Source organism: Mus musculus, chromosome 2 (genome assembly GCF_000001635.26).
Source record: "Mus musculus strain C57BL/6J chromosome 2, GRCm38.p6 C57BL/6J".
Lineage (NCBI taxonomy): Eukaryota > Metazoa > Chordata > Mammalia > Rodentia > Muridae > Mus > Mus musculus.
In genome coordinates, this window is record NC_000068.7 from 85,019,917 (window position 1) to 85,047,545 (window position 27,629).

Genomic DNA, 27,629 nt, shown 5'->3' on the forward strand with positions numbered 1-27,629 from the left:
CAAAGGTTACTTAGTCACTATGCAAACCAACTAATGCCTGAAAGGGTTACTTGCTACACCAATGAAAACCCTGTTGCTCAAATCTGCCCCTTACAAAGGTATAAAAAGTGTGTTCTTTCTTTGTTCAGTGTCTCTCTTCTGGCCTTCATGCTGAGAGGGGAGTCCCCAACATGTTAGAATCATAAAAATCCTCATGTGTTTTGCAGCGATGGTGATCTCTGTGGTCTTTGTGAGTGAGGGCCTTTTGACAAACTCCAACAACTCCATTTATGCTACTGAACTTTTGGGACTGTTGAAATATTGAAGACTTATAGAGATGAACTAAATGTATTTTGTATTATAAAATGAACATGAGATTTTAGAGATCAGGAGTGAAATACTATGATTAAAAACAATATGCTTGGGTGTCAAGTTGACAAAATGAAGACTTGTGATTGTTAATCTTTATTATCAATGTGGTAGGACTTAGATTGACCTAGGAGACAAACTTCTAGCCATGTGTGAGGGAGTGTTGATTTAGGTGGGAATACCTAAGCAGGAATGTGGTTGCATCAACCCACAGGCTAGAGTCTCCTATATATTTGCCCCACCACTACCTATTTAGTCTTCTTAGCTTTTTTACCTCATAACATTGTATACTAAATCAGGATCTTTAAGAAGTTTTGGGATTTTCACAAACTAAGGGATGGACTGAGGAGATAACTCACATGACAAAAGTGTGCAGTGTATAAGCCTGGTGACCTGAGTTCACATCATGTGCAAGAGCCAGATGCAGTGGCACTGGCATCTGTCATCCCAGTGTGATCCTACTAGGTGCTGGGGAGCAGAGGCAGGAGAATCACTTGGAGTGTGTAGGCCAGCTATCCTGACATGCACTAATGACCAAGAGGGATCCTGCCTCAAAGAACAAGCAAAGTTTGCCCTTTGACTTCTGTACATATGCCACATCATGAGTGTTGGCACACACACACACACACACACACACACACACACACACAGAGAGAGAGAGAGAGAGAGAGAGAGAGAGAGAGAGAGAGAGAGAGAGAACAAAACTGAAATCCAAAGCAATTCATGCACTGACCAGTAGGATTCACAGGTGAACTAGCATTTCACAGATGGGGACATGGACAAGGAAGAGGTCAAGGACTTGTTCAAGGGCTCAGCTATTCCAAACAGTTCACCCAGAGTTCCTCCCCCCACCCCCCGGTTTCCCTTTTTCCTAATGGAAAAAGCCCCCAAAGTAAAAATCCTTTAGGGCACAGAGCCATATGGAATATCAATTAGATGATATGTAAAAGCTTCTCCCTGCCCGAAAATCCCTAAAGAACTAGTGATCGATAGTTGCTGTCTGTGAATCGTGGGATTTCCTGGTTTTGGAAAGAAATGCCAAGTTACCATTTTGGAAAAAGAAACAAGGCCAGATACTGTGATTACTTTTTGGGAGTAAGAGCCTTAAAATTTCAGGTGCAGCACAGGGAGTGGGGCTGTCTGGATACAAAAGAGGCACATTGTAGCTAAAAACAGGTAAAGAATTACAGAATCAATTACTCCAGATGACCTTTGGCCATCTGATCTAATGACCTACCTCAGCAGATTTCTTAGTTGGATCATTTTTAAAGACATGAATCCAAACCTCATAGCACAACCCACCCACCAGGAACGGCTGTCAAGAAGTCCTTCGCAAGCTGGAACTGAAGCCTGACAGGCAGCAGAAGGACACGAGGAGTTTCCTTCCGATTGTGCACTTTTGCCTGAGACGAATTTTTTTGGGGCTGCCTGTGTCCTCTACTTCTGCTTAGGAGTGGGGTTTACCTGAAGTTGTAGCCAGGGGAAACACTGCTTTTCTCAGAAACTCCATCTAGCCGAGTGAAGGAATATTTGGGAATGCACTGGTCCCAGGCCTTGTCCAGATCACACACCCAGCCGATCTTAATGCCCAGAACTCCACCCTGAAAAAAGGGCCAAATATGAGGTCTCCCTTGTGCCAAGTCAGGGCTGAGGGTTTCCAATGAGTAAATTCTTTCCCTTCTCTGGATAGGAGGTGGCAGTGGGGAGGGAAGAGCATGACTGGTGCCCTTTAGGGGAAGAACTTGGATCTTTAAAGTCCCCACGATACAACACAGGATTCAGAACACTACTGCAGCTCACTGTCCTGTGGTGTGGTACTTTTCCGAGACCAAAGGCCTCTTCTGAGGTGAAATGGAATGAGAGAATGGGCAACTGAGGATAGGGGAGGTAGAGGCAAGATCACTGGGGATGGATGGATAGGATTTGGGATCCAGGGATCTGCAGGTCTAGAGTGCTTCCACCAGGTGGCATTGTCTTGCTGAAGTTCCTGCCCAGCATCCCAGTGGCTTTCCCTGAAGTCTAAGGCTGAGCTTTCCAGGTAGATAGGAAGGTAGGGGGTCACAGGGAAGGGACAAGTTCTCACCGTGCGGGCCAGCTTGGCAAAATCCTGCCCAGCAAACTTAACCACGTCCCCTACCCTCAAGATGGGGCAAAATGGGGCCTTTTCAGGATGGAAGCGGCACTTCTTTATGTCCTTGTCGGTGAGGTTAGGAAGGAGGTTTCCCCTGGGATGGAAAGAGGAGAGTAGTTAGGCCCAGAATTAAAATAAAGATGGAAATGCCTAAATGCTCTCATCTTCTGGATGCTTCAGGCCCTCCACATCCAGGGGAGGCATCTACCTGCACCATCTCTCAGTCACTTCCCATATATCACCCCACTTTCCCCTCATGATTTTGAAACCCCCATCATGTTCCATCTCATAGTAGGGCTATGAATGTGGCTAATTCTCCAAACTACCAGGCTGGGCCTCTTAGTGACCAGAGTCTCTCCTAATTACTTGGTGCATCTCTTCAGTGCCTGACAGGATGGATACACGACTACCAGACAGTTGTTGAATGCAGGAGTCGAGAGGCAGTGGGAGCAAAGTAAGACAAAAAACTCTCCACTTGAGGGTTTGAGATGGGAAGAAATACAAGTGACAAACACTTCAGACTCCAACTGCAGGAGGCCTCGGTGTCCACAGCCAGTTTAAGTTGTCTTTCCCCTGCTCCAAGCAGAACTCCCATTTGGGCTCAGAGCTCCACGGCAGGAAAACTGGCAGAGAAATTGGCTATCGGATATCTGGGATCGAGGTCTGTGGAGGGACAGGGGCTCCGTGGAGATGGGGAGATGGAGAGAACATGAGTGACCTCTATGGCAGGGTGAATAAGGGAAGAATCAAGGACTCACTTCTCAAAGTTGAAGAGAGGGAAACGGATGCTGTTCTTGATGAAAATGGTGAAGTTCTCGGCTTCCATCATGATAGGCCTGTGGGGGAAATGGGGCTTCAGCTCTCCATTAGAGGGGAGACAGGGGGCTTTTCTCAGGAATCTTTCTTTATAGGTGCCTCTTGAAAGAAGGCATCTTATAGAAAGATCACGGGCTTGAGGCAGCGAGGGTGAGAGGCAGAGGCAGAGCAAGGGAGATGGCACACTGAGATCACATTCTTACCCCAAGAAAGAACACTAGTTGGGGACCCACATAACCCTCCATTAGCTTCGGGATGCTTAGAGCCTTACATCTCCACGGTGTCCACCTCGGTGGGGCACCAGCCCTGGATCTCACAGGTCCGACGGACAGAGCTGTAGTTCACGCAGCGGCCGGTGAGGATCCCTGGAGGGCAGAGCTGACAGTTGGCATCCTGCCCCTTACCACCCCCATGCCCCTCCTCACCAGGGATCCTGGCAGATGAGCCAGGCAAGCTAACCTGCTGCATGTGTCCTAAATAGCCCAGAACCCTTCTTCCTTGCCTCTGAGCCTGAGCTATCCCTTCTGCCTGGAGTGCTTTTCGTGAAGCTCCATCTTGCCATCTTCAGACCACTTCTAGGAGGGCTTTGAAGCCACTTCTCTGAAACAACCTTGCTCCCTCCCCTGGGTCTCCTCCCATAGTCCTCTGTTTCCTTAGTACTACTTGCTGTGTACCACTCTGTAGTACCCAGACTAAACTCCTGGGGCCGTAACCATGCCACCTCCACATCCCTAGCTGGGTCTGGGCACCCAGCAAACCTCTGTGACATTGGCTTAAGTCTACAGAGTAGGTTGGACCCATTTCCTGAAAAGGGCTATCCTCACACCAAATCCTCTGCCCTTTAGAGTCCCATGAAGGCTTGGGGTTGGAGAGGGAGGGGGGAAAGGACTGCACTCACCCCCACCCGGGAAGCGCTCAGGCCCACACTGGCTGTCAGACACACAGCGGTACTTCTCCTCATTCTGTGGGGGGACAGGGTCACAGGTGTATGAAGGCCCCTCTGTTGGCCCTGGTCAGCCCATTAATTCCCATTGCCTCCCACGAGTTCCCATAGCTGTGGCCTCTAGTGGGTGGCAGGTGGAGTCACAGCTCCGAGGCCAGACTATGAGGCTCTGTTCACACCACTTGCCCTACTCCTGCCAGTCTGCTTCGTTGACCTGTTCCACTCACCTCTGGACAGAATCCTTGCATTTGATTTTCAGTAACGATCATTTTGGTGATGATGACAAAGACAGAAGTGCCCTTGGGAGGAGAAGGGAGAGGAAAAGCCCAGTCCCAATCTGTGGAGGCAGGAAGCTGTTTATACTCCACAGAACAGGAAGTCCTAGGTAGAATGATTTGGCCAAGGTGGCAGGGCTAACAAGGGGCATCCAAAGGAACTTGGCAGCTGGCATCCAATCCAACTCTTTCTAACCACCTGATGGCCCCTCTTGCTTTTTTTTTTCCTGTATTGGTCACCATTAAAACACAGGCAGGACAGGGTCGGGGGTGGGGTGGGGGAGTCTAGCTTCTTGATATCCAGTGTTGCATTTTGGAGGCTGGTTCTTGTTTCTCAAACAGTACTGCTGGTTTGGGACACTCGCCCTTTGTCCCCATCCTCCCCGGATATGGGCATGCACAGGTCCCCGGGGTAGGGCACTATACCTGGGGTGGGGTCACATAATCCGACACATCCATGACTCTGTTGGCATAGCGTCCGAAGCCTTTTACCTTTGTTACTACTGAGGACTCAATGGCCGTGTCCCGCACTTGGTAGGCCTTCTCGTGCAAGAAAACCCACCTGCAAGGGAAGAGTAGGGGCGCAGAGAAAGTTCACAGGCTCACGAGACAGGGCATGGGATAACTCTCCTTCCCGCCAACATTAGAGTCACATGGGGGTGCTTGGCAGGAGGATGTGTTGGGATGAGTTCCTGCTTAGTTCAGAGGATCTTCAAACCCACCACTAAGGAGCACCCTTGGGCTTCTTTTTCTAATTGCTTCCCTGTGAAAACTCTTAATATCCCAGCATGTGCCATGTGGAAAAGGCCAGAAGTTGATATTTGCCTTTTTTTTTTCTCTTTGAAACAGAAAAACAGCTCTGACTGGACAAAAACACATTTTGTAGACTAGGCTGGCCTCAAACTCACACGGATCTATCTGTCTGTGCCTTCCAAGTACTAGAGGCACCAGGCCAGGTATCAGAAGCTGATAGTGAGATAGACACTCCAACATCACCTCTATCACTGTCTGTCCACCTTATTTTTGAAACAAGGTCTCCCTGAACCTGGTCTTCAGTGGTTGGTTAGACTGGCTGGCCAGTGAGCCCTCTATCTACTATTTATACCTTCCTAGAACTAGGTTACAGTATATTCTGTCATGCCAGGTGTTAATTTTATTTTTAATAAAAGGTGGCACTAGTGATGCCAGAATGCTAGGAAAGTGCTCTATTAATATTAGGCTACAGTCTCCACCTATTTGTGATTTAAACACACACACACACACACACACACACACACACAAAGGAGCTGGGAGGCTGGAGAGATGGCTCAGTAGTTAGGAACACTGACTGCTCTTCCAAAGGTCCTGAGTTCAATTCCCAGCAACCACAAGGTGGCTCTCAACCATCTGTAATGGGATCCGATGCCTTCTTCTGGTGTGTCTGAAGACAGCTATAGGATACTCACATACATTAAATAAATAAATCTAAAAAAAAAAAAAACCAACCAAAAAAACAGGAGCTGGGCAGTGGTGCACACACCTTTAATCCCAGGGAGTAGGTTCGAGGCCAGCCTGGTCTACAGAGTGAGTTCCAGGGCAGCCAGAGCTATACAGAGAAACCCCGTCTCAAAAAGTAAAAAAAAAAAAAAAAAAAAAAAAAAACCTAGTTGTTTTTTTTCCTAAGAAGGAATTTCTATCCATTTGTGGCCACATTCATGTCTAAAAGCAACTATTGTTGATAACTAATGAGGTCCCCTCTCTAGCAGGCACCAAGGGGGGGGGGCAGGCACCAAGGGGGGGGGGGGAGAGATGGAAAGTCTCAGGCTGCATCCTGAGCTCTATCCATGCTTGTGCCCCGTGTACCGGAGACACAGTGACTGTTTAAGAAAGGAACTGGTGAGAGGCCTTGGGAGCAGAGCACTAGGCAGTCTTTACCCAACCAAGGATCAGTTGAGAAATTTGGAGGGAGAGGGTGAGGGGCAGTGTGTGCCTCTGCCAGGATGTGGGTACTGTTGGGAAGGCGGGACACTGATCTTATTCCTTGCATTGTGCTTCCACCTAGTGCCCATTACCTATCTCCTGTAGTTTTTGTTTTTTTAAATTTATTTACTTACTCATCTCAATTGCAGGCTTTCCCTCTCTACCCAGTCCCCCTTCTAGAAGCTCCTCCCCCTCCCCTTCTCCTCTGAAAAGGGGGGCCCTCCACCCCCTGTACCAACTCACCCTGGCGCATCAAGTCACTGCAGGACTATGCACATCCTCTCTAACTGAGGACAGACAAGGTGGTCCAGTTAGGGGAATGGGATCCACAGGCAGGCAACAGAGTCAGGCATAGCCCCAACTCCAGCTGTTGGGAGACCTGCATGAAGACTAAGCTGCACCTGTGCTACGTGTTCGGGGAGCCCAGGTTCTGGTGACACTCAGCCCATGGATGCTCTTTGGTTGGTGGATCTCTGGGAGGTCCCAAGACTCCAGGCTAGTTGACTCTGTTGGACTTCTTATGGAGTCCCTATCCCCTCACCCTGCCCCCAGATCCCCCAGTCCTTTCCCCAAGTGTTCCACAAGCCTCTCTGAGCTCTGTCTAACGTGTGGCTGTGGGTCTCTCCATCAGCTGCTGGGTGAAGCCTCCCAGAGAACAGTTATGCTAGGCTCCTGTCTGCAAGCAAAACAGAGAATCATTAATAGTGTCAGGGATTGGTTCTTGCCCATGGGTCTCAAACTTGGGTCTCAAGTTTGGCCAGCCATTGGTTGGCCATTCTCAGTCTCTGCTCCATCTTTGTCTCTGTTCCATGTTTGTCCCTGTACTTCTTGTAGGCAGGACCAATTTTGGGTCAAAGGTTTTGTGGGTGGGCTGCTGTCTTTATTCCTCTATTGGGAGTCCTGCCTGTCTACAAGAGAAGGCCATTCAGGCTCCATATCCCCCACTGCTAGGAGTCTCTGGTAGAGTCACCCTCACAGACTCCCTTGAGCCATTATGGTATCAAGTGGATGAGGCAAGTCTCCCTCTCTTCCGTTCTCTCCTACTTTAGATCCTCCCAGACTTGCCCAGCAGCAGGGAGGGCCTCCTACTACCGACTCTGCATAACTGTGAAGGACTTCCTCTTTGTGCGGCCACCATAGCCCTCAGAGTTCAAGATACTCAGTCTCTGTAACTGTTCCAGCTCGACACATGGAGGCCTTTGGTCCTGGTGACACACGGGAAGGCAAAAACAGTTACTGTCTGTCTTTATTCTATAGGTGAGAAAAACATATCAAATAAGTTTGGGGAAAAATGAATGATCTATATAACAAACTAGTAATATGATAAAAAATTTTAGTTTTATCATTATCACAATCATTATTATTACTACTACAGCTATTTTATTGCAATGTTGAGTATGGAACCTAGGGCCTCACAAGTGCTAGGGAAGCCCTCTATCACCAAGCTATACTCCTAAGCCCTCCTGATCAGAGAATCCAGCTGGGGAGAGAGAATTTCTGACAATTGGCAGCATTGAACAGCATACCTTGGAACGGCTGGGTTAGCATTTTCTGCCTCTACCAAAGGTTGGGAAACCACATGAGGAGATGACAGAGGGAATCTGAGGCAGTTTTGCTCACAAGATCCCTTGCTGTGGGGGTCCCTGGCAGGGTAGCTGCAGAGACAATATCAGGGCTGGGCTGGCATGAGGCATTTAAAAGGAGGCAGAAATGGTGTCCAGCCCAGGAATCCTCGTCATTGAGTTGGCATCAACTGCAGCTTAAGAAGGTGGTACAAGTGGTGGGTACTGCATAGCTGAAAGGGCTGGACACTAACATGCTATCCTATGTTGTTTGTATGTTAAGAGGAGACATTTTTCTTGGGTGGAGGTTGAATTGTATGGCCTTTGAGGTCCTTATACTGTTAGAGGATACTGTTCTAAGGACACTGATGGAACTAGAGCCACTTGTAGGAAAGACAGACTTGCTGCAAATAGAGGCTGAGCTTTGCACATTCCTCTTTGTTCAGTACCATCCTCAGAACAGGGCTTCTCTTACTGAAACTCTTGATTCTTTTACACTTAAAGGTGTAGAGAAATTTTAATCCAGCAATATGGCTGATCTGGCAAGGGATCACATCCAAAGATATGATGCGGCTGGAATCCAGACACTCCCTAGATTGTAGTATGATCTGGCTGGAATACAGACATGCCATCAGCACACACCTTTAATCTCTAACAGTGAAGGTAAGGTTAGTTTGTAAAAGGAAGCAGCCATGCTGGAAAGTGATGTCTAATTGAGGGGCAAAGTGACGAATCAGAGATAGGATACGCCCACCTCACAGGAGAACATCAGAGGAAGAGAGACTATTTAAGAGCAGTGCAGGGAGAGAAAAAAGGTGGTGGTGGTGGTGTTTGTGCATGGCAGTTTTACTGGGACAGTGTTACAGAGACAGGTTACAGAGGGAACAAGCGAGACAGGTGAAGTCAATGAGCAGAAGATTAGAACATATTGCCCAAGTTAGTATGAGGCCAGGCAAAGCAATTCAGTTAGAAGCCCAAAGAAGCTGAATTAAGTCAGTCAGGTTAGAAGATTAGATTGTAAGGAGGCTAGAAGCTTTTGGGCCTAGGCCTTGGTTTAGTTAGAACAGAGAAGGAAATGCTCTGGGCTTAGCATTTCCTCTGGGTTTGCACATTCCTCTTTGTTCAGTACCATCCTCAGAACAGGGCTTCTCTTACTGAAACTCTTGGTTCCTTTACACCTAAAGGTGTAGAGAAATTTTAATCCAGCAATATGGCTGAACTGGCAAGGGATCACATCCAAAGATATGATCTGGCTGGAATCCAGACACGCCCTTAGCACACACCTTTAATCCCTAACAGAGAAGGTAAGGCTCGAGGTGTGTATGCAGCTTGGGTATGGCTCCTGTCTTAGCTCTTCATCTGAGGAAATAAAAGTGACACCCCCAGAAACTGCCTACTTTTTAATTAGTTAGTTTTTTTGTTTTGTTTTGTTTTTTTGAGTAGAGATGTGTATGTGGAGGTAGGACAACTTGTGGGAGCCAGTTCTCTACTTCTGTTCTGAGGGTCTTGGTGACTGAATTTAGTTCAGTCAGGCATGGTAGAAAGTAGATTTACATATAGGCTCTCTTATTGCCCTAACCATCCCTGCACCCTTGACCCATGCAACATGTGTCCTACTCATGCAACATCTGTCTGTCTGTCTATCTACCTATTTATCTATCTGAGACAGAGTCTCTCACTTTGAACTGGAACTCAGCATCTAAGCTAGACCAACTAGTCAGCAAATCCCAGAGATATTTCTCCAACACTGGGATTAGAAGAATGAGCCACAATGCCAGGGCCTTCTCACACAAGTTCTGGGGATTGAACTCAAGTCCTTGGGTCTGCAAGGCGAGCACTTTAGCCATTCAGCTATCTCCCCAGCTTTAACTTGTAATTAGCATGCAATCATTGTCTGTATCTATGGAGCACAATGTGAATGTTTTAATGCAAGTATACATTATAGGATGAGTCTATTAAACTAATTAGCATAACATCTCCTATTTATCTGCTTCTTTTTGTAGCAACGTTCACTTGGATTCTGAATGCTTTCTTGTACCAGAGAAAGAGGGTGGAGTCACAGATCCGCCAAATGGTTTCAGACCTGTTACCTGCTTTATTGTGGCTGCCTTGTAGCAACCGGCAAGTTGATTAATGTGCCATTAAGCCTTATCCACATTCCACATGCTTGTAAAATGCTCTTCTGAGCACCACGCCTTTCAGAAGTCTGCAGTGCCGTTTGCTTACCGCTCACTCTTGCAATAGTTTCCTTTCTTTTTTTTTTTTTTTTTGAAGGGGAGGAATTTCATTAAGTCCCATTCAGCATGTTATATTCTAACAGAGAAGAAGGCAGCATCTTGTTACAGAATCTGAGGAAGTTATCTGAAAGAGCACCATTAGCTCATGGCCTCATGCCCTCTGGAATGATGGGGAATGAGGTTTGGGGGGCCTGAGTCTCTGATTCAGCTAAGATGGTGACTGCTGCTGAACACTCATCAGAGAGTAAGCCACGGTCCAAACACAGACTTCTGGAACTCCAGTGTGCCTTGTCCAGTGTGTCTTGATGCAGATGGATATGTTTCTTGCTGTTGAGCTAAAGAAATGGTTCTTTGAGCCCAGTCCCCTGTCTCTGAAGTCAGGGCACATTTGTAGATGCCCTATCATACAAGCAACTCTATGACACTAAGTTGACCCCCTTCCATAAAGCCTTAACGAGATAGCTATATTGTGACCATTATACCACAGGTGGGGAAAGAGACACAGAAGGGTGTGTGAACTTGCCCAGAGTCACATAGCTGGGAAGCAGGTTCCAAACAGGGCAATCTGTTCTGGATCACTTCCAATCACCCCACTGTAAGGTCACTAGCTCCATCTCAGTTCAAGCCCCTGCTTCACTGATAGAAATGCATCCCCTAACTCAGGAAGGTCTCAGGAGGAAGGGGCTTGGGATGGAGAAACAATTAACCAGCCTCTTCTTCCTCCTCTTCCTTTAAGACTCCTTGTATGCCCAGTAGGGAGGAGAAGCCACATTAGAATTCTGAGTTAACAAATGGAAGAATTTCAGTGGCCCCATGGGGCTGAGAACGTCATCAGGGTAGCTAGCAATGGGAGGTGAGGGGTTGCTTCATTTCCAGAACAGAGGGGCTGAGGCTGTCTCTAGAGGCCAGGACTTAGATGCAGCAGGACTGAGCCTCTGATTCTTGGCATTTATGCTGCTGCTCTGACTTCTCTTTTTTTTCCTCGCATTTCTGGTTTATTATTTATAGAGCGGAAGGCGGTGGCAGCTCCTTGGCAGGTGGGATGTGCAGGAAAGAGGCCCAAGCAGCACCTCCACACCCTCCCGTCTATCCCCAGGGAGTCAAGGAGGAGGCCAGGGAGTGGGTGTGAAACGTGTGCCTTGTGGGTGTCAGAGGAGAGGGGTCTCTTAGGAAGGTGTGAGATGGGTAAAGGGAAAGAGGAAGGCACCACAGGGAGTCTAGGAACAGTAATAGTTACCATATATAACTTAATACTACTGAGTCACCATCTAGGGAAAGGCACTTGACATATGTCATCTAAGAACATGCTGATAGGAGGTACCCTTATACCCATTTCCTAGATCATGGGAATTGAGATTCACAGGTGTACTGGCTAGTTTTATGTGTCAACTTGACACAGGCTGGAGTTATCACAGAGAAAGGAGCTTCAGTTGAGGAAATACCTCCATGAGATCCAGCTGTAAGGCATTTTCTCCATTAGTGATCAAGGGGGGAGGTCTCCTTGTGGATGGTACCATCCCTGGACTGGTAGTCTTGGTTCTATAAGAGAGCAGGCTGAGCAAGCCAGGAGAAGCAAGCCAGTAAGGTACATCCTTCCATGGCCTCTGCATCAGTTCCTGCTTCCTGACCTGCTTGAGTTCCAGTCCTGACTTCCTTTGGTGATGAACAGCAGTATGGAAGTGTAAGCTAAATAAACCCTTTCCTCCCCAAGTGCTTCTTGGTCATGATGTTTGTGCAGGAATAGAATCCCTAAGACAACAGGTCTGTGTCAAAGCTGTAGTCATACCATGTAGTCCCCTTATCCAGAGACTGTGGTCTAGGGAGAAAACAGGCAACAGTGGGTGTCGTTCCCCATTTGTACCTAGAGGATGAGGGATTCCAACTGATCCTCCTAGCATGTCACCTAGCGTGCTGACATGGAACCTTGGTTGCTACCTGGTGTCAAAAGGATGGTATGTATCCCCAGGGTCTTGTACACCAAAGCTGAGTGAAGTGTCAGCCACACCGGGTAGCTAAGGCTAGAGCCCAGATGATTAGGTGGTATGCTGCTGTGAGTGTGCAAGAGGAATACTCGGCTCATCTCATACACTTCCTAGGTGAGGTGTTGTGTCCTCTCTCCCTGGCAGAAAATAACAGGGGAAAGACTCAGGTATTAGTTAAGTGCCAACACCACCACATCAAATATCCCTTCAAGGGGCAGACAGGCCAGGTGGCTCAGTGGGGAAAGGTACTTGCTGCCAAGCTTAAGGACCTGAGTTCCATCTTTGGAACTCACATGATGGAAGGAGAGAACTGATTTCACCCCCTACACTCCCACCCCACAGTTCTCTTACCTCTACACATACCCATGCTCCACGCCCCTAAAGGAACAAAATAAAATGAAAAAAAAAAAAAAGAACAAAACTTTAGAATTCTATTGAGGTAGTGTTAGCTTCTCCGGTAAGCTTTCCTACATCCGATCCTACTCTTAATCCTTGGGCACATCAGACTGCTCAGATCTGATTATAGTGCTCTTCCTCAGTCTCAGCCCCCCCCCCCCAAATGGTTGAACAGTGTCAGTAACTTCCTTCTCGTTCTTTACGTTTCTGTGGAAACAAAAGCTCTTGGTTCTCACAGGATGCCAGGCCTGACCTCTGAGTTCCCAGGGACCTTTTTCTACACTCTAGCCTCTACTGCTCTACACTCCTTTTCTTCTTCCCACAGACCAGGCTCTTCCCCTCCACAGATGTGGGTTCTTTGCCTTACGTGGACTTCTCCCTGGTTGCTTCTACCCATCCTTCAGAACCTGGACACTGCATTTCCAGAAAACTCACCTCAGTTTTCAGATGAAGCCAAAGTGACTCCACAGCGGCAGCTTTTCAGGTGTTGTGCACGTTTTAGAAGCCATTGAAACTTTCCATTTGTTTGTGAGGATCACTGGGTTAGTATCAACTTCTTGCTCTATTCACGGTATGATGCTCACAGGATAAAGACCCTGTCTGCTTCTGCCCATTGCTCTACCCTCACTGTACAATAATGCCTGACATGAAGAGACGCTTGATGCACTTTTGCTAAATTAATCACAATGCATTCATGAAGTCACATGGTGTTTGTGCTCCTATAAACAGAGATGGGCTTGGGCCAGGGGGCTGGGCTGTTGAGTGTGCTGATGAAACTGTGAGGCACTGTTGCACAGGGAGCTGTCAGGATAGGAGATGGATGGGGTTGTATATCAAGATGCCAAAGAGCCTCTCTCATGCTCCCTTGAGCAGACTGGACTCAAAACCCCAGCATTGGAGGATTCAATCTGATTCTGATGAGAGGGCAGCCAAGAGCAGTGCAGAGCTAAGGGGGCTTAGCCATCTAGGAGATGGCTGTCTCTGTCTTCCATCAACGTCCTGCCTGGAGCCAGGAGAGCCAGGCCAGGTTAGGAATGTGCTGAAAAGCTTTTTCTTTCATTTGGACCAATATACCATCCTGTGGCTATCAACAATCAAGGCACTGAATATATATGTGCACACAGAAGGCTTAAGAACCAGCTGAGGATGTAGCTCAGTTGACAGAGTGCTGACCTAATATGCACAAAGTCCTGGGTTCAGCCAGCCATAAAAATGGATGTGGTGGCCCACACCTGCAATTCAGCACTAGGAGGATTAAGAATTCAAGGTCACCTTCACCTGTGTAGTAAGTCCATAACCTTGGATAGATGAGACTTTGTCTCCAAAACAAAAGCTAACCAACTAGCCAACCAAAAAAAAAAAAAAACAAAAAACCAGTTTTGAGCCAAATTTGGAGAAAGGGACATGGAACATCTAAACATTTCTCACAAAACTTCAACATAGGAAAGTAGCTTCAAGGCCATTTAATCCGACTCCATAGCTTGAATTCCTTCTGATGTCCCCACAATGCTATACTAAAGCCTACAGACTCTCATCAAACCCAAGGAACAGAACTATGAAAAACCACATCTGCCCATCTATCTATCTACTCCCACCTTTCAGCTCCAGCTGCAAGCACACAGGACATACTCTTTGATTTGCCTGAATTAACTCATGATCTAGTCAGTGGCTGTCTTTCACAAACAGACTCATCGTTTCAAGGAACGGCAAGCGACCACAGACCCACAAGCCAGGAAAGAAAACCCTTGAGGTTTCTGCCTGCATTTCCTGGTGCCAACCAGTGTGTAGAAATGACCGCAAGAAGGACAGACCCGTGCTTTCCTCCCAGCCATTGTTTGCCAAAGTCCCTTTGTATGTGTGCAGGAGGGCGGTGTTGGGATCTGGCTGGTCCTTGAGCAACCCCTAGCATGTGTCTTATGACACAGAGTGAGGCGAGAATTTATGCTGTTTAACAATAGGTATCATTTCTGCATTCCTGGGGAAAAGCCCCACACTAAGTCAGAAAAGGTACCTTTCTCTTGGGCAGGTCTTCCCTTGAGTGTGTCTGTGCCTCTGTCTAGCTTGGGGGGCAGTTCTCCTGCTCTCCAAGAACAGATGTCTCTTGCTTTTTAACCTCTCACCATCTAGCCCTATGACAAGAAGAAATTCCTAAGTCTACATTAAAGCCAGCTCTCCCCTTTCCTCTCTAGCTGGTTCTTCTTCCACACATCAGCCCATCTCCCTGGTTTTCATTCCTCCTTCCTGCGTTCCTTTATCTTTCTGGGACTCTAAAGACTCAATGGAGGGGAATGGGGAAATGTGGGGAGGGGTCTGACTTGGTTTTTGTTTTTGTTTTGGTCTGGGAAGATGGACCATATGGGTCCTTTCTTAACCAGGGAATGGACTCATATTCTTGGCGTATGTGTCTAGAATCCTGGAAGAGATTCTGGGTAAAATAATGCACCTGAGACGGGTCTAGATGGGAGTGGCAGAGGCCAATCCTGAGGACATGGCTCCCACAAATCAAAGTGTTTCCCAGAGAAGAGGGTCTAGGAGCTGCAGAGCAGCCTTGGGAGAGGGAGGGAAGGACATCAGGTAGCCCTTCTGTCCCACCATCCGAAGGACCATGGACTCACCCCACAAAGTAGGAGATAATCAGCAGCTGAACGGCTCGGTTGATGATCCCAATGGTCCAGCTTTTCACAACCACCGACTTGGTAGTCTCGTAGGTGAAGAAGTCTGATATACAGTTCATACTGAGAAAGTGCTCACAGCCACCCAGAAAGGCTGTGGATGCAGCCCAAGGAGAGAAAAGACCTCAGGACTGGGAGACAGAGATCAAGAACTGGAGTGGGCTGCTTAATGGGGCTTGAGGAAAAGAGCCAGTTCCTATAAGCCAGGCAACTGTAGTCCAGTGCCTCGTCTCTCCTCTTGACACTCTAGAAGCCAACAGTCCAGGGCCAGGGCGGTGGACCACCTTTTTATTCATCTTCACTCCACTCCCCTGTGATGTCACAGCAGGGGTGGGGTCTCCAATCCCGGGCTCCAGATTGCCTGAGATGCAGCTGGCTAGGGCCCTCTGGGACTTATGTTTCATCTGCACTCTGTCTACTGTTTCTATTCTGTTCTCTTACGCGGCATCTCTATCCCAGCTCACCAGCTGCTTTGTATTCTCCAAAGCCCCTTGTAACTGCCCACTCTTGAGTTAGCTCATCTGCCTGAGCCAAGAACTCCACTCTTGAGTGTCTGTCGATTTCTATCTAATAGCACAAATAGGGAGAAAGGGTTCTTGACAGTTCTGTGTCTCCTGGGAGGAAGACACGCATTTCTTACCATCTCCTCCTCTCTGCCCTCCAGCATCTCATTATGTTGTCTAACTTGTTATGTTGCCATGTTTCAAATTCACAATCCTCCTGCCCCAGTCTTTGAGTGTTGTGATTACAGATTTGTAATACTACAAAGCGGAAAGTCGCTTATTTCTAACTCTAGTTGGTTGCAACTCTTCAAGTTGCACAGAAATTACTGAACTCCCTCTCTTTTTAAACCCCGAAGTTATTAAAATCTTTTGTTAGGGTATGTGCTCCTAAGAGGCTGGGCTATTTTAACGATCTTCAACAGTTTTGTCAGATCCTAGAAACGTGCTGCATTAATAGGTTTTCATTATGTCTTAAGCCCAGTTTGACTTAGCTAAATAGTGCTAGCAATGATAGTGGTTAAAGCCACAAGCACCGAATGACAAAACACATTTTTATCTATATCATATCCCAGGACTGAGTTAGCAAGTCAGTGCAGTGATATTTCAGGGAAACTGTGGGCTTATCCTGTCTTTGTGTAGGACATATGCTAGCAATCACTCTAAACCCTGAACCCTCATGATTATAAAAGGCTGATGTTAAAGAGTCTGTGTTCTAGGTTCCAGTTTTGATGGTAATGGACTGACACCCAGTCGCAAATCTTTTGTGGTCTCATTTTTCTCATCTGTAAAATGAGATAAACTCAAGCATCTCTGTCAGACCTGGCTTCAGATTTTGCAAGATGCACTCCGGTGCTATGTGAGGCCATCCGGGCTTCTGCCAACGTAGGCTGATGTGATTTCAAGTAAGTTCTAGCTCAAAGGTAAATCCGACACCACCACTTGAATTTAATGCAGCCATCTGCTAGGCTCTTCCTGAGAACCCACAAATTAGGGATATGGACAGGATAGTGTTGGGGGTAGGTGAACTCACTGCAGAAAGGATCTGATCTACTTGCCAGGGTACAGCTGGAAAGCAAGCACAATCGCCGACACCCGCATCTCCTTTGCAGCTAGTGGGGCTACACCTCTGTATTTTTCTTGTTCAACAGACTCCTTCCCAGATTATTTCACAGGAGGGAGGGGCGTGCATGATTCCAACAAACATACAAACCTGAACACCTAATAAAACCGCATAATTTCCCTTCGGAATCTAGTCTTTGAAGAGCAGCTTGTAACTTTCTAAAGAGTGTTCCCGTTTTCTAGTCAAGAATTCAGCCGCGTGGGATTCCATAGCAAGCCTCTCGCTTTAGCCGACCAGGGGGAGTGCCGACGCTCTAGGCGAATGTACCCGTTGGTCGGCCCGGATGATGCCGTTCTAGCCAAGTCTTCCTCTCTATGGTCCGTGCGCGACTTCCGGTGGCGGGACGCGGGGCTGCGCACGCGGGAAAAGCTTCCCCGGCATCCCTTCCCCCGCATCCCTACCCCCTCCCCTGCGTCCCCCTGCGCCCACCGCCCTCACTGTGCCGTCGCGAGGCTGCAGCTCTTAGAGGTGGGTGGTCGCGATCCCTGGGCCCCTGGTGTGCATGGGCCCCGCTCCCCCGCGGGACGATCGGAATGGATCGATCCGCGTTCAAATTCGCGGGCAATGGGCGAATCCATTTTAAAAGAAGGGGGAGAAACGTAGATTCACGCGGGGCCCCGGGGTGGTGGGGTCTCTGCGATCAGGACACTACCCTCTGAGCGGAGTTGAGGTGCGCTCTCTGAGCGGGTCTCAGGTTCCGCCGATTGTTGCCGTGCCTGTCCGTGGAACGTACCGAGAGGGTGTCGGGTTGGGGTGTAAGCGCCACTATAGGCCTGGTTCTGCACCTAGGGTCCTGGGCCTTGGCCTCAGGAGCCCTGCAGAACGGGTCAGTAAGATCCCCAGGCAGCAAAGAACTTGAGACATACCAGGTACATGGCTGAGCGGAGTAAGGTGGCGTTGTTTCTTGCTTATCAGTCTCCTTCCCGAATTCAGATTCCCACCCTGCTGGACATCTACACAACTAACCAGGAATTGGGGCACAGCATCCAGAGAAGGGTTCGTTTTCTCTGGTGCAGCCTAGGGCTGTGTGCTCAGGCCACCACGGGCAGGTGAACATGGCAGAGACATTGGAGTTCAACGACATCTTCCAGGAGGTGAAAGGGTCCATGGTGAGAATGGCTTGGGCAAAAGAAAGGCAGAGAGGGGGAAAGAGTTCGAATCTATGAACGAAAAGCTTAACTCTGACTACTTTTTTGGAAACAGTGTATCAGTGTGTCCCCCAAGCGAAAACGTGAGCAAAGTCTCAAAGAGTTGCAAGATGTTGAGTTTGTTGAGTTGTATTAGAAAACCAGGAAACTGGGGCCCTTACAGGGTTTCTGATGCCAGAGCCAAGCTTGCAGTCTAGACTTAATGTCTGTTGTGTCTTTTAACTTGATTTCACCACGACCGCTTTTCAATTGATACTCTGGCCATCCTGCATCCCATGGGTAAGGGGTAGAAAGGATCCACTACACACTACCCTGTTCTGATTTTGGGTCTGTATTTTGGGCAGAATGATGGGAGGCTTCGATTGAGCCGTCAGGGTATCATCTTTAAGAACAGCAAGACGGGCAAAGTGGACAACATCCAGGCTGGGGAGTTGACAGAAGGCATCTGGCGTCGGGTAGCATTAGGCCATGGGCTTAAACTGCTCACAAAGAATGGGCATGTCTACAAGTACGATGGCTTCCGCGAATCGGTGAGCGATCTTGTTCTGTGACCCACTTTCTTTGTAACTGCCTTGTCTTTTTTTATTTTTAATCTTCTAGAGACAGTTGGCGTTTCTCTGATAATCATGTTACTGCTCATTTGGGTTCCTCGAAGCAAGGCTGTTGGAGACTATTGAACAAAACAAACAAACAAAAAAAACAGTGTTGTGTATTCAGTACACGTGTCGTGTACCTGGACTCCAGGAGGTTTTCTACCATCTTAACTTATACCATGGTTTCCACTTGCTCCCTCTGTCCTGGCTCAGCATCTTAGCTTGGTGCTCTAGGATTTTGCTTTTCCATTTTGAGCTGCTTTTGAGTTACTTGGTTTTAATATTCACTTTCATCAAAAGATCACCTACACAAAGTTTAGAAACTCAGGTGATGCATGTATCTGGGAATTTAAGTTTCTTTACTACTCTTAGCCAGAGGCCCAGAAAAAAAGTTTTTGTGGTTATTGTTAAAAAATATTTTCAGGGTCTGGAGAGATGGCTCAGTGGTTAAGAGCACTGACTGCTCTTCCAGAGATCATGAGTTCAATTCCCAGCAACCACATGGTGGTTCACAACCATCTGTAATGGGATCTGATGCCCTCTTCTGGTGTGTCTGAAGACAGCTTCAGCGTACTCATATATAAAATAAATAATTTTATTTATTTATTTATTTATTTATTTTTGACAGGGTTTCTCTGTGTAGCTCTGGCTGTCCTGGAACTCACTCTGTAGACCAGGCTGGCCTCAAACTCAGAAATCCACCTGCCTCTGCCTTCCAAGTGCTGGGATTAAAGGTGTGTGCCACCACTGTCTGGCATAAATAAGTCTTAAAAAATAATTTTCATTCGTTAAAAAGTATTTATTTTATCTGTATGAGGCTTTGCTAGCTTGTGCACCATGTGCATGCCCGGTGCCCACAAAGCTCAGAGGAGGGCATTGGATCAGCTGGAACTAGAGTTACAGACAGGTGTGAACCACTGTGGGGCGCTGAGAAGGACTCCAAGGTCTTCTGGCAAGAACAAGTACTCTTAACTGCTGGGCCATCAGGTCTCTAGCACTTAAAAGGTTTTAAGCACAAAGGTTAAGGGAAGGAAAGAGGCTTGGAAGAAGGACATCCTTGAAGAGTAGGGCAGAAGGCATCTGGGTTCTAGAAACAGTCTCCACTAACAAAGGGAAATTGTTTTGAAACAGTTTTGGAGTTGGTATACTCAGTTAGCTGAAGTTCCTGAGGAAGATACATTGGTGACCTGAGCTAGAGACTCTCAGGACCTGTTAGTTGTGTTGAGACCCAGAGGTTTAACTGGATCTGCATTTTCTCCGTTTGATTTACAGGAGTTTGAGAAACTCTCTGACTTCTTCAAAACTCACTATCGCCTTGAGCTAATGGAGAAGGATCTGTGTGTGAAGGGCTGGAACTGGGGGACAGTGAAGTTTGGAGGTGAGTGGGCAAGCTTGAGGTTTGGGGAGAAGGTGGGGTGAAGGAGGGCCTCAGATGGTACCTTTCTGTACTCTTTCCTTGGTTCTGATTGCTAATTTCAGTTTGTGTGTTTAGCATGGGTTTCTCCAGCATGTACGGTCCATCAGGCACTGTGCCTGGTTTTGGTACGGTGTGAACAAAGTTCCTCCAGTCCTCTGACCTCGCTCACGGGCCTCAGGACTGGTGGGGATGCTTCCGAAGCCTCTCGGGGAGGAGTCTGCGATGTGACAGGCTCTTTCCTTACAGGACAGCTGCTTTCTTTTGACATTGGTGATCAACCAGTCTTTGAGATACCCCTAAGCAATGTGTCCCAGTGTACCACAGGCAAGAATGAGGTGACCCTGGAATTCCACCAGAATGACGATGCTGAAGTATCTCTCATGGAGGTGCGCTTCTATGTTCCTCCCACGCAGGAAGATGGTGTGGACCCTGTGGAGGTGAGGTTTCTTCACGTTGGGCTGGTGGAGGTTGCTGAATAGACTTTGGCTGGCTGGCCTGGGAGCAGAGGCCAGCTGTTTGAATACCCACCTGTGTTCACAGGCCTTTGCCCAGAATGTTCTGTCAAAGGCAGATGTGATCCAGGCCACCGGAGACGCCATCTGCATCTTCCGGGAGCTGCAGTGTTTGACTCCTCGCGGTCGATACGATATCCGGATCTACCCTACCTTTCTACACCTGCATGGCAAGACCTTTGACTACAAGATCCCCTATACTACAGTTCTCCGTCTCTTCCTGCTACCACACAAGGATCAGAGACAGATGTTCTTTGTGGTGAGCAAACCCCTCATGGGGTGCCTGGTTTTGCCTAAGTTTTTAGTAGATAAAGGTCATGCTGCCTAGAGGTCCGTGTTGTTCAGTCGCCTGGGCTTCAACGCAGCCGTGCCCGCTTGTCCTTTTCAGATCAGCTTGGATCCTCCCATCAAGCAGGGCCAAACTCGTTACCACTTCCTGATCCTCCTCTTCTCCAAGGATGAGGACATCTCCTTGACTCTCAACATGAATGAGTGAGTGTCTCACTGGACTTCCTTCTTGCTGCTATTTACGTAGGAGGCAGGCCCGCCGTTGGACTTCATCTTGCTTTGTTTGTAGGGAAGAAGTAGAAAAGCGCTTTGAGGGGCGACTCACCAAGAACATGTCAGGATCCCTCTATGAAATGGTCAGTCGGGTCATGAAAGCACTTGTCAACCGTAAAATCACAGTCCCAGGCAACTTCCAAGGGTAAGAATATGGGCCGAGGATGGGGATGAGGCGGGAAGTGTTGCCTTAGTAAAGAAGTCTCTCCTGTGATGGGTGTGCTCTGGTAGAAGCCTGAGTGCCCTTGTGATAGGCAACACTTGGGTCAAAGCCCCCTAGTGGAATCTGCCCTTGGGCTCTGCTCCTGTTGGTGCTGACAAGGCTTCCTGCATCCTCCACCAGGCACTCAGGGGCCCAGTGTATTACCTGCTCCTATAAGGCCAGCTCAGGACTCCTGTACCCACTGGAGCGGGGCTTCATCTACGTGCATAAGCCCCCTGTGCACATCCGCTTTGATGAGATCTCTTTTGTCAACTTTGCCCGTGGCACCACGACCACTCGTTCCTTCGACTTTGAGATTGAGACCAAGCAAGGCACTCAGTATACCTTCAGCAGCATTGAAAGGTAAGGACTCTGGAATTCACTCTGTAGACCAGACTGGTCTTGAACTCAGAGATCTGCCTGCCTCTGCCTCCTGAGTGCTGGGATTAAACGCATGCACCACCACTGTCCGGCTTTAGTTTTTTTATATTATGAAAGCTGTTTATGCTTCTAGCCCGTTCCTCTCCATTTCCTCTATGGTGGGAATATTATCTCTTTCTTGGAATGAGCTCTGTGCCCAGGAACATAGCAACTAATGTTTATTGAGTACTCAGCTGAGGGCTAAACATTTTATGGAATCTCCTTGTTTAACCTTCATAACAGTCCTGTGAAGGGTGAAATGCAGACCAGTAAAAAGATGAAACTCTCTTCGTACAATGCCCTGCTCTGTGCCTGACTGGTGACTAGCTATACGTCTGCTGGCCTTTTCTGTCCCAGAACTCTTCAGAGCTGTATCTCACCTACTGATGTCCTGCGTAGTATAGTCATGAGTTCTAGCCCCACCCAGCCCGACAGTATCAGAACATGGTTGAGCCCTCCCGAGCTGGTCCCGAGCTGGTCCTGACCGTTTGTTAATGCTGTTTGTTACCCCCCCCCCGCCCCCCCACAGGGAGGAGTATGGAAAGCTTTTCGATTTTGTCAATGCGAAAAAGCTCAACATCAAGAACAGAGGACTGAAAGAGGTATCTGTGGGAAGGATGCGCCTCTCTCCTGCTCTTTCTGTAGAGGAGAAAGGAGCAGAGACTTGGTGGCTTCTTTTTCACTCTTTCTTCTCTTCTTACCCTTATAGAAAAAAGAGGTGCGTGTGGCTCCTTCCCCTTCCTGAGCAGGTTCTCTCTGCATGGCCTTAGATCAGTCTATGCAGCCTCTTAGGAGCCCCCGTGGGGCCAGGAAAGGGAGGGGCTTGGATTAACTCCGTGTAGTAGGCCCTGCATGTTGGCTGTGTAGACATTCCCGCTCGCTCACGGTCTCCTGATTTCACAGGCGTGGGGAAGTGCTTTGAGTGTGCAGAAGTGCTGGTTTGAACACGGTGGCTGACACTCATGTCTTCCCTCGCTAGGGCATTAACCCAGGCTATGACGATTATGCTGACTCTGATGAAGACCAGCATGATGCCTATTTGGAGAGGATGAAGGAGGAGGGCAAGATCCGGGAGGAGAATGCCAATGACAGCAGCGACGACTCAGGAGAAGAGACTGGTGGGCTAGCCTCTCTGCTGCGGCCTGGGCAGTCCGGCTCTACCTGTGGCCTGGGCTGGGTGTCTGGCTAAGGGGTGGGGCTTCCACTGGAGTGGAAGTTGATGCCTTTTTTGTTCTTTTTCAGATGAGTCCTTCAATCCTGGTGAAGAAGAAGAAGATGTGGCAGAGGAGTGAGTTTTGACTGGACCACACAGGGATGAGATTATGGCCTATAAACTTGAGAGTTTCTGACTAGTTCTCATGTCCCAGTGTTAGTTAGCCAGCGGTCCAAGATGGAAGGAAAAGTAACCTGCCGTGAGGCGGGCGCTACACAGATGCATTTGTGACGGTGCCCAGGAATATATATTAGTGCACGGCGTGCTTTGAAGCCAGAGAAATTGGAAGGGAATGGGAATAGGCTGTGCTTAGGCATCTCACCTGGCAAGTGGCAGCAGTACCCTTGTGCTTCTGACAGTCGCTTAACACTCTGGTGGTCCTTGTAAGAAAGTGGCCCAGCCTGGCTCTACAGGGTTGTGGCTTTTTGTTTTGTTTTTTAAATTTATGTAACTGGAGAGAATACGGGTGTAGTTGACTTTAGGCACTACTGGATCTAGGCGCTCAGAAATAGTAGAGAAACTATTTTTTTGCTCCTGCTTTTATTCTTAGAAAGAATGGTCCATGCCCCTCAGAATGCTAGATAGGCTTAATGTGGCTAGTGTAACACCCAGAACCACCTCCTGGTGAACAGCACGTGGATAGTGTGGTCTCTGGTCACCTGCCCCTTCCTGAACTTGAGATAATACTTATGTGCAGGGCTCTGATGGACCAGAACCACCCTAGACCCTGCAGTTGGAATGAATTATTTCCCTGCAGAAAACTGGAACTGTTGATCCAGAAAGATTGGGTAGTAGAATTAAAACCAAATGGTGAATATCCTTCCGAAGCCCACTGATTTTGCTCAGAAAGCTTAATGCACAGATGCTTATGAAGTGCTTTGGAAATCTTTCAGCAGCGGGTGGGTGTCAGCAGCTGCTCAGAGGAGACGCGCTCTGTTGGACAGAACAGTCGGACATAGGGACTGGCTTCAGCTGAAGCTGGTTTTCCTCCGTTTTAGGGCTGTCTCGTTATCAGAAAAGATTGTAGTATAAACTAAGGAGATGACCACCTGGAATGGTGAAGTAGACTTGCTGTCCTGCAGGCCAGCAGGAGACAGTGTTGTACAGTCCTGGAGGGCGGAAGTAGAGGAAAGCCTGCCTTAGAGCAGAAGAGCCCTGTGAAACATTGGCTTGCCACTGATTGAGTCAACAAATAACCTTTCGTGGTGGCCGCTTTGAGAAGGGATGTTGAAGCCATCTTAGTGAAGGGCAGGAGGCTGGGGTGGCAAATGGTGGTGGAAGCTGTCCTTGGGACTTACTCCCTTGGCTCTTTCTGGGCAGATGTCTAGATTCCCTTTCCTTCTATCGCTGCATCCTTCCTTCCTTTCCTGAGTCTAAGCCTCGTTCTGGCAGGTTTGACAGCAATGCCTCTGCCAGCTCCTCCAGCAATGAGGGTGACAGTGACCGTGAAGAGAAGAAACGGGAACAGCTCAAAAGGGCTAAGATGGCCAAGGATCGAAAGAGCCGCAGGAAGTCTTCAGAGGTATTGGGAAAAAAGAATGTGTGTGATTCTGTTTCCTTCCTCCTGTTCACTACCAGTAGATGCTGTTGGTTGTGCTGCTTTTTGTAGGCTGGCTATGACTTAGTGGGTCTTTTCTTTTTCTTTTTTTTTTTGAGACTGGGATTAAAGGCGTGTGCCACCACGCCCGGCCCAGTAGGTATTTTCTTAAGTTTTTCTTTTTGGTCCTAGGATACTTTGTTTCTTGAGGATCTGGGGTGGGTTGTTGTTTGTTTCTTTGCTTTTTTATTTTTTTGTTCATTTAACTAGTTTATTATTTTTTGACAATTTTATACATATATTTAGTGTACTATGATTTCCCTCCCCCCTCCCTCAGCTCCCTAATTGGTACCTCTTTTACTTCTTTCTTTTCTGAGTTTAGTAAGAATCGCTTGTGTGATGGGTAAGCATGGGAAGAGGGTGAGTTGCTGGAGCATCAGTAGCTTACCAGTGGCTACACCACTGATGGAAATGATCCATGTGCTCTTAGCAACCATTAACTACACATAGCTCCTTGGAGGGAGTAAGCCCTCACGGATGCCTTTCCTGTCTCTGGTAGAGTTCCAGCAGGCAAATACCCTTAGCTGTGAGTGCTTGCAGTCATGCAGCCATGCTGGGCATTGTGTTCTAGCAGTTCTCCCCTTTTCTGGCTCCTGCCTACTACCTGCTCCCTCTTCTAGCCTTGGCCTTGGTGATACAGATGTTCTGTTTAGGACTGAGCCCTCGGTTGTCCCTTAGCCTCAGCACATGACCAGATGTGAGTCTCTGAATTAGAAGATACCTGCCTCTGCCCCAGGGGATCTCTTGGAGGAGAAAAAAGTTGCCTGTGTAGCCCAAGTCGATTTAGTTCTTCCTGCATCTCTTCCTTTCCCAAATAGTTTCTTTGGGGGAAGCTTGGGATAGTTGTGGGATGTGGATGGCTGGTGGCATTTGGTTTCTTATATAGGCAAAGAAGGGTAAAGATCCAAACGCCCCAAAGAGGCCTATGTCTGCGTACATGCTGTGGCTTAATGCAAGCCGCGAGAAGATCAAGTCGGATCATCCTGGCATCAGTATCACAGATCTTTCCAAGAAGGCAGGGGAGATCTGGAAGGGAATGTCCAAAGAGAAGAAGGAGGTGAGTAGCGGTGGGAAGGAGGGGGAGCAGGAAGGGCTTTGTAGGGGTGCAGGGTGTGTCACTTGCTTGCATCAGTCTGAAGGAGTATTTGTGCTTGTGGCAGGAGTGGGACCGCAAGGCTGAGGATGCTAGGAGGGAGTATGAGAAAGCCATGAAAGAGTATGAAGGAGGAAGAGGGGACTCATCTAAAAGGTGAGTGTTGGGAACAAAACGGCTAATAACCGCTTAAAGCAGATTGTGTTTGCCAGGTCAGAATAGAGAATTATTCGGTTTTGACAGCAGTTTGAGTAGTGCTTCTTAAATCCCTGAATGCCGTTGCCAAGTATGGGTGATGCTTTCAGGTTGGGGGATAAATATAGGCCATTTTCCTAGATCAGTTTTATTTGAAGTAATATAATAGTTCAGAAAGAAAAGTCCACGTGAGCTTTTAAATACGACAAAAGTGTCCGGTAAGTTTTGCATGTGAGTTGCTTTAGACTGTGACCCTGGTTTTTCTGGGGGTACTTACTTATCCGTTGGTGCACTTTGGGCTGACGGCTGACACTACATTTGTCATGGTGAGAATAGTGTGGCCAGTACTGGGAAAAGTCCTCATTAAAGCTAGGAGATACATCGCCTATGTAGTAATAGAGAGCCTAATGACCTGGTTTCTTTCCCATGTGCCTAATCTAGGGACAAGTCTAAGAAGAAAAAGAAAGTAAAAGCAAAGATGGAAAAAAAGTCCACTCCTTCCCGGGGCTCGTCATCCAAGTCTTCATCCAGGCAGTTGAGTGACAGCTTCAAGAGCAAAGAGTTTGTGTCCAGTGATGAGAGCTCTTCAGGCGAGAACAAGAGCAAAAAGAAGAGGAGGCGGAGCGAGGTGCGGCAGGAATGTGGGGGGTTGAGGGCTGTGTGTGTCTGGGGTGGGTCAGGTCCCGTTGGTTGGTCTGAGAGGAATGAGTTGGAGTGGGCGGGTGGACTTGTGAGGTTTTGGTGATTTCAGGAGTTGAAGGAAGAGCTAGGCCTTAGCAGCCCTCTTCCCACCTGGCTGGGACACATTTACCCTAAAAGAACTTTGCTTTTCAGGACTCTGAAGAGGAGCTAGCCAGTACCCCTCCAAGCTCAGAGGACTCTGCCTCGGGATCTGATGAATAAAGGAGGGAATTCCCACCTCGTCACAGCTCCAGTCTCTCACATAGTCCTTGGATTCTGTGCCATCTGAGTAACTGCTCTTGGTGGCTTCCACTGCCCTGAGGCTTTGAGGGAAGCACCTAACCTCTGCTGCTTTGCAAGGAAGGCTCCTTGCAATCTGGAGAGAGACTCGGTAGGAGTGTGTTGTCTTCTACTCGCAGTGCATTGAAGGACCCAAGTCCTCAGCCTACTTTCCTACTTTCTGACTGTAGTAAAAGCTGCTTCCTGTCCTGTTCAAGTTGCTGCAGCAGGGGTCATGCCAAGTCAGGCCTGTAGCTCCTAATAGGGGCCTATTTCTACTTTTATTTTGTATTTCTGGTCTGTGAAAACAATTTAATAAAGGGAAATGACTTTGGAAACGATGTCCTTATGTCTCCTTTCCCAATTTGCATGTGGTGTTTACCTTCCCTGACCGGCAGGGCCCTCCTGCCTGCCCAGCTGGGAAGCAAGTCTCCAGGTACATCGTGTCCTTTCCAGCCGGACAAGCATTGGTTTTCACCCTTGTCTGGGGAACTGTGCCACATGAGAGTCAAGAAATGAGTACTGATCTGATTAGGAAGCCTCTCATAGTTCACTCCACTCCATTAGCCAACAGAGGGGGGCGGCGGCGGCGGCTCTGAGCTCCTTTTAAAATCACCTTATGAGTCAGGGTCTTACAAGGCTTGAGATAATAGAATGAGGATCGACTTTCTAGCGTAGAGTGGAAACTTGAGTCAGGAGGATTGTAGAAAATGAGTTGTGCATGTTTGTGAAGTTAAGTGTAAGAAGATTCTGGCAAGGGAGGGCTACACCACT

At 48.0% G+C, this 27,629-nt stretch overlaps 2 protein-coding genes across 11 annotated transcripts in view; one reads left to right on the forward strand and one right to left on the reverse strand.

Annotated features, from left to right (window-relative positions):
• Nucleotides 1-17,192, reverse strand: part of P2rx3 (purinergic receptor P2X, ligand-gated ion channel, 3) — a 40,560-nt gene extending 23,368 nt beyond the window's left edge. Inside the window, exons 1-12 of one of the 7 annotated variants that reach the window (XM_030250185.1) lie at nucleotides 15,265-15,325; nucleotides 14,661-14,778; nucleotides 13,085-13,450; nucleotides 12,605-12,631; nucleotides 6,716-7,677; nucleotides 4,940-5,075; nucleotides 4,466-4,537; nucleotides 4,194-4,257; nucleotides 3,567-3,660; nucleotides 3,238-3,315; nucleotides 2,432-2,573; nucleotides 1,813-1,949 (exon numbers count right to left, since the gene is read on the reverse strand). In XM_030250185.1, the coding sequence (XP_030106045.1) occupies nucleotides 1,813-1,949; nucleotides 2,432-2,573; nucleotides 3,238-3,315; nucleotides 3,567-3,660; nucleotides 4,194-4,257; nucleotides 4,466-4,537; nucleotides 4,940-4,972 (620 nt within the window). In that variant the 5' untranslated portion in view covers nucleotides 4,973-5,075; nucleotides 6,716-7,677; nucleotides 12,605-12,631; ... (1 more) ...; nucleotides 14,661-14,778; nucleotides 15,265-15,325. Of the gene's footprint in view, nucleotides 1-1,812; nucleotides 1,950-2,431; nucleotides 2,574-3,237; nucleotides 3,316-3,566; nucleotides 3,661-4,193; nucleotides 4,258-4,465; nucleotides 4,538-4,939; nucleotides 5,076-6,715; nucleotides 7,678-11,713; nucleotides 11,826-12,604; nucleotides 12,632-13,084; nucleotides 14,779-15,264; nucleotides 15,919-17,034 lie in introns of those variants that run through there. The other 6 variants (XM_030250184.1, XM_030250183.1, XM_011239452.2 and 3 more) reach the window with 6 other exon arrangements.
• Nucleotides 17,193-17,203: 11 nt separating this feature from the next.
• Ssrp1 (structure specific recognition protein 1) lies at nucleotides 17,204-27,198 on the forward strand. Of its 4 annotated transcripts, none has more exons than NM_182990.4 (17): nucleotides 17,204-17,412; nucleotides 17,878-18,053; nucleotides 18,437-18,622; nucleotides 19,958-20,063; nucleotides 20,349-20,539; nucleotides 20,643-20,873; nucleotides 21,003-21,106; nucleotides 21,192-21,320; nucleotides 21,519-21,740; nucleotides 22,327-22,399; nucleotides 22,777-22,915; nucleotides 23,040-23,085; nucleotides 24,403-24,532; nucleotides 25,494-25,664; nucleotides 25,768-25,856; nucleotides 26,337-26,523; nucleotides 26,730-27,198. In NM_182990.4, exons 2-17 carry the CDS (start codon nucleotides 18,000-18,002, stop codon nucleotides 26,796-26,798), a joined length of 2,127 nt encoding a protein of 708 aa, NP_892035.2. In that variant the 5' UTR covers nucleotides 17,204-17,412; nucleotides 17,878-17,999; the 3' UTR covers nucleotides 26,799-27,198. The 4 variants fall into 4 exon arrangements, with proteins under 4 accessions (NP_892035.2, XP_011237707.1, XP_006499133.1 ...); XM_006499070.2 differs by having other exon boundaries at nucleotides 17,275-17,412; nucleotides 17,860-18,053; nucleotides 26,730-27,193; NM_001136081.2 differs by lacking the exon at nucleotides 17,204-17,412 and adding an exon at nucleotides 17,535-17,614.
• The last annotated feature ends 431 nt before the right edge of the window (nucleotides 27,199-27,629 follow it).